General features: G+C 41.8%; 1 protein-coding gene across 6 annotated transcripts in view; it reads left to right on the forward strand.

The window, feature by feature from the left end:
* The window catches only part of LOC144798453 (uncharacterized), a 549513-nt gene that overhangs the window by 300909 nt on the left and 235748 nt on the right, over positions 1–12856 (forward strand). For all 6 annotated transcript variants that reach the window (XM_078669336.1, XM_078669335.1, XM_078669334.1 and 3 more), the window contains exon 5: positions 6709–6822. In XM_078669336.1, the coding sequence (XP_078525462.1) occupies positions 6709–6822 (114 nt within the window). The remainder of the gene's footprint in view (positions 1–6708; positions 6823–12856) is intronic.

Below are 12856 nucleotides of genomic sequence, written 5' to 3' on the forward strand. Positions count from 1 at the left end.
GTCATCCAGGCCTGAGAGGACTTGGTTCACTAACCATTGAAATAATGCAAGTGCATTTTTCAGACCAAAGGGCATTACCACAACCACAAACTGATAATGTCCACCAGGGGATGAAAATGCTGTCTTTGGCTTTGCATCATCAGCTAGTCTGATCTGCCAGTAGCCAGCTGTCAGGTCAAATGTGCTCAAAAACTTGGCAGATGCCAATCTGTCTATGAGCTCATCTGCCCTGGGTATTGGGTGGGCATCTGTCCTAGTGACAGCATTGAGACCTCTGTAATCCATGCAAAACCTCATCTCTCTCTTACCATCTTGGGTGTGAGGTTTAGGCACCAGGACTACTGGACTGGCCTAAGGGCTCTCTGAGGGCTCAATGACTCCCAATTCCAACATCTTTTGGACCTCTGTCCTGATACAGTGCTTTACATGATCAGGTTGCCTGTAAATCTTACTTTTAACAGGCCGACTATCCCCAGTGTCCACTTCATGCTTGCACCAGGTAGTCTGACTTAGAGTCAGTGAAAACATATTTCTGTAGGTCTGCAGAACTTGTCTGCAGTCTCTCTCCTGTTGGTCAGTGAGGCTGCCTGTCAAGGCTACACCATCAACTGAACCATCATCAGGGTTCTGAGAGAGCAGGTCTGGGAGAGGATCACTCTCTTTCTCCTGTCCTTCATCAGTAGCCATGTGCAAGCCCATGTCTGCCCTGCCAACATATGGTTTCAGTCTTTTTGACATGAAGCACACTGTGGGGGCTCCTGGGAGTTCCAAGGTCAACCAAATAGGTGACTTCTCCCTTCTGTTCAACAATAGTGTGGGGTCCACTCCACTTGTCTTGGAGAGCTGCTGGGGCCACAGGCTCCAACACCCACACTTTCTGTCCTTCCTGGTAAACAGTCAGTACAGTCTTTTGGTCATGCCAGGCCTTTTGTAATTCCTGACTTGCCTCAAGGTGTTTGGATGCCTTTTTCATGTACTCAGACATCCTGGAGCTGAGACCAAGTACATAGTCCACAATGTCTTGTTTGGCAAGTTTGAGAGGTAACTCCCATCCTTCCTTCACCAGACAAAGGGGTCCTCTTACAGGATGCCCAAACAAATGTTCAAAAGTGGTGTAACCAACCCCCTTTTGTGGGACTTCTCTGTAAGCAAACAAAAGGCAGGGCAGCAGGATGTCCAATCTCCGCCTGAGCTTTTCAGGGAGGCCCTTGATCATGCCCTTTGAGGTCTTGTTGAACCTTTCAACTAGACCATTGCATTGTGGGTTATAGGGTGTGGTAAACGTATAGTTTACTCCACACTCCTTCCACATTGCAGTCAAGTAACTAGACATGAAGTTTGCACCTCTGTCTGATACAACCTCCTTAGGGAAACCCACTCTTGAGAACACTCCCAAAAGAGCTCTTGCCACCTCAGGTGCTGTAGTGGTCCTAGGGGGAATAGCCTCTGGGTATCTGGTGGCATGGCCCACTACCACCAGAAAAAAACCTGTGCCCAGATGCTGTTTGGGGATCCATTGGTCCAACAATGTCAATTCCTACTCTTTCAAAGGGAACCTCCACCACAGGTAGTGGTATAAAGGGGGCCTTTGTAGTGCCACCTGATTTGCCACTGGCTTGGCAGGTGACACAGGAGCGACAAAACTCCTTGGTGTCTTCTGACATGTGGGGCCAGTGAAAGTGTCTGTCCCAAGTCTTGTTCTGGCCAAGATGTCCTACAAGGGGAATATCATGGGCTAGTGTCAAAAGGAAGCCCCTGAATGCCAACGGTATGATCAACTTCCTGGATGCTCCAGGCTTGGGGTCTCTAGCCTCTGAATACAGGAGCCCTTCATCCCAGTAAACCTTATGGGTTCCACTAGCATTCCCTGCAGCCTCAGCAGCAGCTAGCTGTCTGAGGGGTTCAAGAGAAGGGCAGTCCAACTGGGCCTTCCTCAGATCTGCCCTGGAAGGTCCCCCTGTCCCAAGAAACTCAACCTGATCAGGTTCAAGCTCTTCTATGACAGTTCTTTCTTCAGGCCCACAATCAGCTTCCTCAGAAGGCTGATCCTCATCCTGAGGCAAGGGGGAAGGCGCTGCCTTAGCCCTACTGCTTCTCCTCCTGGTAGGCAACTGGTCCATTATTCCAGAATCCAGTGCCTTTTCAGTGTTGCAATTTCTGACCTGTGACCTAGTCATAGCAAGGACATGTGCTGAGATTCCTAACATTTCTGCATGGGTCCTATACTCCACTTCAGGCCAGGCTGAAGTCTCTAGGTCATTGCCAAGCAAACATTCTACAGGGAGGTCTGAGCTAACCACAACCTTCTTTAGGGCAGTTACCCCTCCCCAGGAGAAATTAACAACTCCCATCTCATGAGTGGTAGTGACATTGCTAGCTTTGGTCACTAGGTAATTTTTACCTATTATGATCCTTCCAGGGCTCACATAGCTGGGTGTCACCATTGTGACACTAGCACGTGTCCCTGTAGGCCTGAGCCACTTTATCATTAATTAAAGGAGTTTGTCTGTACTTGCCCAAGGTATTGGGACTCACAGTAGAGGACATGGCTATGTCCCCATCACAGATCAAAACAGCTTGAGTTGGTATTCTGACTAGGCCAGAATCTATCTCAGTTCCCAGGGTTAACCCTACTACACCCTTCTGTTGAGAACCACCACTTGTAGCTGAACTAGGGGGAACAGTTGCGTTAGGGGCAATGATGGCTGGAGCTGTCTCCTTTTTGGTGCAATCACTGGTCCAGTGAGTATTTACTTTACAAACTTTGCACCATGGTTTCTTAGGACCTTCTTTCTTTTTGGATTGTTGGGAACCCCCACCATTAGAAGCTTTTTGGGGACCTTGAGAATACTACTGTTCTTTTGCATTCTCCCCAACCTTTTGGTCTTGCTTCTTCTGATCACCAACTTGGTTCTATACCTTCTGCTTCACCATGGTTCTGACCCATGTGTCTGCCTTCTTACCCAATTCTTGGGGAGAGGCCAAATCAGAGTCAACCAAGTGCTGATGCAATAACTGGTTTTGACAATTGTTAAGAATCTGTTCTCTCATAATAAGATTATACAATCCTGTATAGTCACTTACTTTACTGCCCAGTAACCAGCCTTCCAGAGCCTTAGTAGAATAATCTACAAAGTCAGTCCAGTCCTGAGTCTGTGTCTTCTGCGTGTCTCTGAACAGCAACCTGTACTGTTCAGTGGTTAAAGCCAAACCCATCAATCAGAGCACTCTTCAGGGCTGTGTAGTTGTTAGCATCCTCATCACGAACTGTGAGGAGCGTATCTCTGCCTTTTTCTGAAAAGGAGAGCCATAAGATTGCTGCCCACTCCTTTGGGGTACCTGCTGTACTTTGCAAGCTCTCTCCAAAGCAGTAATCCACTTGTGGATGTCATCCCCAACTTTGTAGGGTGGGACAATCTTTCTTAGGTTTCTATTATCATAGGACCTATCTTTATCCTTAGGGATAGTGCTGCCACCAGTGGGTTCTAACCCACTCAACTTTTGCTCTCTGGCAAGGGCAAGTTTCTCCTTGGCGAGGGCAAGTTCTTTTCTGGACTGTTAGCACCTTTTGAAGCAGTCCTAGGAATACTTCCAAACTTTGTGCACTCTGTTTGGTGGATTGCCTCTCATGTTGGGACTCGCTGCAGGGATACTATTATTGCTCCTACTGCTGTGATATGGCAAGTCATTTCACAAGCGACACCCAGTTCTCCATGGAGACAACTCTACTGGTGATGAAGTGTCGTGAGCGCATTGTCCACATTTTGGGACTCCCTCGTCTAAGAGAATGAAATACCACATGGTTTCTTTCATTCAGACCAATTTAGCAAGATTACATCTTACCTGTTCTACGCTGCCTGCTATGTGGAGAAGAATGCGTGTTAGACACATGTCTCACACTCCCATCAGTCATGCCAACGGATGTTGATACTTTGCTTGAACCAGTAACGGCCCATTCACTGTGTTGTTCCCAGCGGCTACCAATTCTGATGACGGCCTTCATTGAGATCTCACAGATGCAAAATGCTACTGCTGAGGTTCGAGAAACAACAGGCGCACAGGTACCATCTGATTCGAACATTGCTAATGCGACCAATGCTGACGGGGATGCTTCACATCTATGTGCGGTTGATCTTCTTAACGAGGTAATCCAACTTTCACCTACAATGGTAGACCACATTTTTTACAGACTTAGAAGATTTAATGTTTCTCCAAACACTAACACTGACTTTTGATTTGGCACACAGTGTTCTGAGAGACTGTGAATTCGACCTTCATTTTTTCAAAACAAAGTTCTAACTTTGGAAATCCTTTTTTTCTATGATTATTATTTTTTTCCCAAATTTGTATTTTTTGTTTTGGGCACAGAGCATTCTTCTTAAAGTAGAACTATTCATAGAGAACTAGAATTCTTTGAAAAACTTCCAGAGACAATATTTGACCTCGTCCACATACAAACAGTTTTATGTAATCTGACATGAAATGGTTTAGGCACCTTTTTATTCTGTATTTACGAGCCTTTTTCATAAATGTATATTTTCATGATTCATCCAGTTAGCATTTCAAATGTCAACTATATGCTTAGAATGAAACCTTGCTTTATATGCGTACAGCACCAATTCTCTTTTGTATACAAACCAGTACCAATGCATTTATTATGTATTTTGGGTGGTTTTTTAAACACTTTTTGTATAGATAGTTTTTAGATACGTGTATACATGTTTAGAACTTAGTATTCAGTAGAAGTCTTACATAAGAAAGTGGAGTGGGTGTTGTATGGCGTTTTAGATTCCGAATGAATTTTCCCGATTCATGCCCTTATATAGGTACAATTCACATTGCCCTTATATAGGCATAGAAATCAAGCCCTTATTTAGGCATAGCCCACGCTACCCAAATACAGGCATGGCTCCTTCCATCCGTTCACCAAACGTCACAACGATTTCTTGGAAAACCAGACTCTTAAGCAGAAGGGACTTCCCCCAGCCTGGATATTGATTTCTCCAATAACTCATTTATTATGCATGAACATCTATTCCTTAGGGGTTCATTCATGACGTTCATATGCCCGACTTTACGTCAAATATGGCATTCCTAAACACCTTCAAGGTATGAATATACCTTCACTTGCTATGGCAAAGCACGGTGTGGTTCGGTGCAGTTTGATGACCTACTTGCCCGACGCAGCTCGCTACAGCAAGTGCCGAAGGAAGCAGACTGTCCAGCTGAAGCACTGATCAGGAAGCTGTTCTCCTCTGCAGAGAGATCCAGCTCCAGTGTTTCTGACTCCCCTTGTGGGGTGTTAGGAAATCGAGTCCCGAGACAGAGGTACCAGACCTCCTTCATTCTAAGGTATGGAGCTGATTAGGACCTAGAGAAACCTTTGGCAAATTCTTGGCAAAACTAAACCTATGCTAAAGACCATACTTACTTCTTCCCTCGTACTAGACTTAGGTTAGGTACGTTGGGGTAGGCGTATTTTAGAAGCACCAGTTGAGTATTTTAGCCTGTGTTATTTAAGTATGTATTTTTATATGGTTTAGAAACCATACAATGCTATTACAGTATTATTTCATATTACTGTTCACGCTGTACACATTATACTTTGCATTCTGTTTAACGATTGTAGCAGTTCACCTCTCTTGCATGAGTACGAAGACTGTTCAATAAATCCTTTTATTGAAACGCTCGTTTCTCTATTTTTCTCTGCAACTCTGTAGAAACGAAGCATGCACGATTGATGGAGTAAAATAGTTATCTATTGTTTCCACGACTCTGAAGATAGTTATTCCAGTCCTAGGGAAACAAAGATGTCATGTATATGCGGTTGTCAGAAACGAATCCCTTCTTGTGTATTCGAGAAAGTTTCGAGTGACCTCTGAGCTAGCTGGCACTCACTATTAAGTTTAACATATTCGATAGAGACCTACTGACCTAAGTCCTACGTCATATCTATAGGATATATTATTCCAATGCGCAGAGCCTATTGGGAATATAGGAACTACACTACACCTTGTGTAGTGTAAGAATATTTTTTAAAGCTCAAGGAGTTTAAAAGGCAGTTTTTGACAGAAGGCATGGATCAAAAGCTGTACTTTTAAAGTTGGAGAAATGGTATATGTTTGATCAGTCGCCCACTTATACTGTGTACCACTCACCAACATCACAACTTCCACATTCACCAATCTCAAAACGTTCCTCCTCCTGCTTTTCATTGGTTTACGCCACTTACTATGCTATTATTCTGTTCTTAGAGTGCTGTCCAGGGAAGCGCCTGTTTCTTCCACAAAACATGCATCAGTCATTTGCACAAATGACCTATGATGGACTTCAAAACACACTGTCTGATGGAATAGCTGGGTCCATTGTGATAGGGCAACATGACTTGTTGATGTTGACGGGGCGGGCAGGGAACGCCTACCTGCTTCTCTCATAGCCACTTACCCAGCAGCTACATGGCTGCTTTCCGTCACGTTGTAATGCATTTTGTGTGCGGGTCAGACTATGAACAATTACTGGAGATTTAAAACAACATGTCCGCAACCAGTTGGGCCTTCAAAGCATCCTTTAGGTGTACTTACTATTTTTCTTTCCTAGACCTCTCTCCCTACCCTATGCAATTCTTCAGTTGACCAAGTTTCTCTGAAGGATAAATGCATATCCAAATTGATGAATAAATAATATAAATGATTTTTTGTTTTGTTACAGGTTCACAGGAAGTGAAGCCTGACATTCTATTTAGAATTAAGGAGGCTCATAAAATGTATATAATGAACCCTTCAAACTCCGGGGAACGCAAAGCTCGAAAGGTTCCTACAGCAAGTAAGTATGAAGACTTCTATTAGGGAACTGCATTGCAAATGTGGGCTGTTCTTAATCAAGGGATAATAGCTAAACCTCCTGAATGTGGACGGGGTGAGGAATTTCACGTTGTTTTTGGTGTTCAATGACAACTGGTTCATATTAATGTTGTGCTGTTTGTAAGTAGCCCCAACTCTCTGCAGCACAAACCGCTTAGCTGCCAGGTTAGTGCCACAGCGTGGTTGTGGGAAAGAGTATTGCTTGTTGCTGCTGAGGCAAGTTATATATATCCCAATACATAAAGTGTTCAAACGTGTATATACGATTAATAGTTAACGCAAAACCTTTACTGTTAGGGTTAACGCTCTTAGGAAACACAGTAAATTGTAAGTTCATCTTGCTCATCTGATACCAGTCCAATATGAAAATGTTTGCCTAATGTAACTATTTGTGGCTGTTTATAATGTTTCTGTATAGTATGCAGACACATGATGAAGGATGGAACCAAGATTGATGTTGTTTGAGCTCAAAATAAAATGCACACACAAATATTTGCAATTTGAAAAAAAACGGATCATAGGTGTGGACAAATGTGCTAAATGACTGTCCAATTTATTTGCTTTCAAAATGAATGTTCACCCAAAAACAGATGCAACATTTAAAAATAGATTAAAGTTACTGACAGTTGTAGTTTTTATTGATAAATGTATGTGCCATTTTTCTAAGGCCCCGTTCAATAAAACAAATTTGATTATTGCCTTTATGGTTGAAAATAATAATACAAATAAAAACCCGGACCTAGAGTGGCTATCTCTAAGCTGTATACCATATTATTGGAGTCTAAGACAACCTCCACTTGGTTGTGTAGGATGAAATATAAACGTTATCTTGGTAAACTGATTTCTAACAAAGACTCAGTCATGATACACATAGACATTGTCAAAAGCTCAACAACTGTACAGAATAAAGACATCCATTTCAGACTGCTCTATGACAAGTACTTTGTAATTCTGAAACTATACTGCTTGTACCCTAATGTTACTCCCAGATGTTGGTAAGAGTGTTGTCAAATAGGAGTTTGCTACACATCTGGGGGATCTTTCCCAGATAGTTTTTAGGGGGAATTGCTTTTGGCTATCACAGGGAAGTACTCTGACCTAGGTGTGAGCCTTTTGGGTATGAATAATACCCCCTAATGGAGTAGTTTTAAAGGGTGCTGAGCATCTTGGCACTCTGCATCTCCAGATTTAACCTCCCCTCTTGGACGATCTTAAAGCTATGGCCCTAAGCATCAAGTCAGGTTCACCGAGGGATCCCAGAAACCTAAAAATATGAGGGAGAGCATGGACATCATCGCCCCATATATCAGTCCCCTCCTCAAACTTTTATTTGAATCAGGGGTGGTTCCCCAAAGGTGGAAAGAAGCAGTGGTTATCCCCATCAAGAAAAAGCCGGAGGTGAACATAAGTCAGCTGGAAAGCTACCGGTTTCGCTTCTGCCGTACTTTGCTAAAATTGCAGAGAAAACGGTCAACATTCAATTAACAACACATATGAACCAGCTCAGTCTACTCCACCCCACGCAATCGGGTTTTCGGGCAACATATTCCACAGAATCGGCGTTGCTCCTGTCCACAGAAACCATTCGTAGACTTGCAGATGAGGGGCAGATGGTGGCACTGATCCTGTTAGATCTCAGTGTGGCCTTCGACACCGTCACCCATCCACTTCTCTTACAACTTCTCAAGGAAGGAGGATTAACCAAGCTGGCCCTTAATTGGTTAAGATCTTTCTTACAGGACAGAAGCTTCCAAGTGTCTCAAAGGCCATACTTTTCGAAGAGCATTAGGCTGGCTCAAGGAGTCCCGCAGGGCTCGATATTGAGCCCCACTCATTTCAATCTTTATATGGCCTCTCTGGCAGACTCGTTGAGAAATATGGCATTAGTGTTGTGTCATATGCTGATGACACGCAACTAGTGGTATCCCTTTTTTTTTCTTTTTTTTATTCTTTTTATTAAAAATTTTGGTTGTTGCATACAGGACACGGCATTATTACAAAAAACAACTTATAACACATTGAGAGAGAAAACAAAAGTACAAGTAGAGTAATCTCCTAATTAAAGAATAATCACAGAAATAAAAAAAAAATTCTGTTCTACAATGTTCCATACTCTTACTTATACACCATTTATTCAGGCTCATCTATTTAGTCTCACTCTTTTATGTCCCTCATAATAATACAATAATATTCTTTAATACCCTATATGATGTCCTTGCTGAGTCTCATTTCATTCAGATGAGGTTTTTAATCTATTTCACCCTCTTTCCATCTTGTAATAGGGCCCCAGATTAACTCACCCAGCTTCCTACCCCTTTTCCCTTTCCGTGCATATATCTCTTTCTCCACATTGTATGTTGTTATTAATTTGGCCAACCAGTTATGAAAAGTAGGGGGAATAGGATCGATCCATGCAGAGGCTATGCATAGTCTCATAACTGATAGTGCTACAAATAAGAATTCCCTCCCGGTTGATAGTTGTTGTTCCTCCTCCATAATCACTCCTAGTAATATAGTTCCGGGAGTTAGCACAATTTCAGTTCCTAATATGCTATTTATAAAACCTTCTATTTCTTTTTTCAGTGTATCTAGATTAGGGCATGTTGCAAATACATGTTTTAAATCTGCATCCAAGCTTCCACACCTATAGCAAGTGATACCCACAGTGCCCCCCCATTGTGCTATTTTAGCAGGAGTATAGTATAAATGATATAGCGTTTTATAATGTTGCGCCTGCAATGGTGCCGAGCATAAAAGAGAATATCCATATTGCAAAGAGGTGCCAAAGCTTTCCCCAATAATATTAAGGTTTTGTTTCCATTTTCCATTCCATTTATCATAATCATCCTGTTTTGATTTTATCAATTCAGCGTAGAGCCTCTTGATAGTACAATCTTCCCCCAATTGAATCAATTCCATAATCGGATCTTGCATAAATCCCAGTGGACCTCCCTTTTTGGTCTGCAAGAAACTCCTAATTTGTAAGTATTTAAAAAATTGCCTGGTGTGTAGGTTGAATCTGCTCTGCAGTTCTGAAAATTGAGGTACCCCCTGAGGTCCCATTACGTCCCCTATGCTTGTAATTCCCGTTCTTGCCCACTCACCAAATGTAAAACCCGAAAAAATCTCTTGTGAGAGATTTGGATTATCTATAAGTCTAGTATATAGATTATATTTCCCCAAACCAACTCTTTTACTGAAGCTTTTCCAAATTATATTTGCTGTTATAAGCGTCTTGAATTTTGTCTTTTTGTAGTAACTTGACTCTGTAAATTTCAACAATACATTCTCCACTTCTATTCCAAGGGTTAGTCCATATATTGCCAATGTTCCAAATTCACACCAACCTTCTAATTCTGCCCCTCCCAACAAGCCGGTCAGGTTTTGAAGAGCTGCCGCCCAGTAATAGAGCTTTAATTCTGGTACTGCCCAGCCTCCCCTCTCTCTCGAAAGTGTCATAAATCTAAGGGCTCTTCTAGTTTTCCCCTTAGCCCAAATAAATCTATTTATAATATACTCTAGTTTTTTAAAAAATTTGACATCAAATAACAAAGGTATGGCTCTAAATAAATATAAAAATTTTGGAAGGATCAACATTTTTATTATATTCGTCCTCCCTACAATTGACATGTGTAGATTATCCCATCTGTCTAAATCTCTCTCCACTTTCTTAATTAATGAGGAAGTATTCTTAACTACTAACGATTCCAGATCTGCCAAGATAGTTACCCCTAAATATATGCCTGACTGCACCACTCGGTTATCTGTGCAAATAGTATAGGAATTTTTAATTATCTGTGTTTTTGATATGTTTAATTTATAGCCCGATATCTTTCCAAATTTTTCCGCCTCGCTTTCAACGTGTACTATAGATTCAGTAGGATTAGGAGTGATTACAGCAAGGTCGTCTGCATAGGCTAAAATTTTACAGTGCCCAATGAGAGTGGTTAGAGGTGTAATCATCTCAGACGCCTCTATTCTGCGGATTAATGGATCCATATATATAGCGAACAATAGCGGTGAGCAGGTACACCCCTGTCTTGTACCCCTTTTTATTCGGAATTGTCGCGTATTACCAGCATTCACACGTACAGTTGCTACCGGGTTTAAATATAAGGTCTTTATTGCTTTAAGGTATCCCTGTTTTACACCTGTTCTCTCTAATACACACCAAAGGTACTCCCAGGAGACCCGATCAAATGCTTTTTCAGCATCAAGTAACATTACTGCCATCGGGTCTCCTGTGACTGTTGTAACATCAAATAGAGTTATTACTTTGCGTATGTGATGAGTAGTCCCTCTTCCAGGTATAAATCCATGTTGAACACAGCTAACTATTTTATGTATTACTCTGGCGAGTCTTGACGCTAGTGCCTTGGAGAATACTTTTACATCTGCATTCATTAAGGCGATGGGCCTGTAAGAGCCTGGTTCCTCCGGATTTTTCTCTTTTTTTAATATTACTACCACCTCAGCACTCCCCCATGATTTGGGTACTGAGTCACCCAACTGTGCGCACTGCATGGTCTTCATTAAGCCTTTCTCCAAGATATCCCAAGATACTTTATAGAACTCTATAGGTATTTGGTCAGGGCCCGCTGATTTCCCTGAGGGAAGTTTCCATACTGCCTCCTTAATTTCTTCTGTCAACAATGCCCCCTCTAAGCCATCTGCATCATCCTCATCCAGTATATCTGCCCGGATCTGCTGTAAGTACTCCTGTATATCCTCTGTAATTCTCTCTGTGTCTCACCCCGATAATTTGTCATCATATAGCTTCTCATAGAAAGTCCTAAACACTTCCCTTATTTCATTCGAATCTGTATGACCTCTGCCCGATGTGTCTCTAATTTCTCTCACTATTCCCATTGCTTCTTCCTGTCTTGTCCGTGTAGCCAAAATTCTCCCTACTGACTCACTCAGTTCATGACACTTCTCTCTTTTAGTAGTGTAAATTTTTGCTGCTTTGCTAGCTATGTGACTCTCTGCCTCGCCTTTTACTTTCACCAATTTTATCAAGGCATTATCCAATGGAGCCCCAGTTAATACACATTTTTCTAAATCCTCCTCTGCTTTGAATACCTTTTCATATAACTCTGCGTTCCTCAGTTGCTCCTGCTTCCGTTTATAAGAATTAAAGCTCTTTGTTTCCCCCCGTACCCCTGCTTTAAAAGCGTCCCATACCACTCCCTGTTCAGCACTATCCCTGTTAATGACGAAAAAATCACTAACCCACTTATTCATGTGTTCTATATATTTCTCCTCTTTTAGTAGATCTCTTTCGAAAGTCCAGTTCGTGTATTGTCTAGCATTAGTATTTGTTGCTATTGTGAGTATTAAAGGATTATGGTCGCTAAGAATACGTGGCAGCCTTTCAATATTTACATTCGATATGTTGGTACTTGAAACAAAAAAATAATCTAATCTTACACAAATTTGGTGGGGGGCTGAATAATATGTGAAACCTTTATTGTCCGGTCTTTTTTTCCCCCATACATCTGAGAGAGCATTGTTCAAGATTAAACTATGTAGTGCCTGGTTAACCCTCCTTTTCCGGCCTTTATATTTTCCAAAAGAGCCCAATCCTAATCCGTCTGCACCATTTATATTGAAATCTCCAGCCAGTATAATTTTCGGTGCCCAGGTGGCTAACTCCACATCTAAAAATTTAAAAATTTCGGGGTCATCTTCCGTTGAGCCATAAACGCTTACGAGCGTTGTCCACTCCCCATCTATCAGACACTCGACCATAGCCCATCTTCCCCATTTATCCTGTGCTTTCTTCCTAATCAAGGTATTTTTATTTCTAGCTAGAATAGCTACCCCTCTTTTTTTTACCCCTTGACTAGAATCTACTAATAAATGAAATCCTAGATGTTTAAGAAAGTGTATTTGTGTTGTCATAACATGTGTTTCTTGAATACATACAAAATCCACATTCATTTGTTTTAAGGCTACTGATATTTTTGATCTTTTTTGAGCATCATTCAAACCAC

This window comes from Lissotriton helveticus, chromosome 12 (genome assembly GCF_964261635.1).
Source record: "Lissotriton helveticus chromosome 12, aLisHel1.1, whole genome shotgun sequence".
NCBI lineage: Eukaryota > Metazoa > Chordata > Amphibia > Caudata > Salamandridae > Lissotriton > Lissotriton helveticus.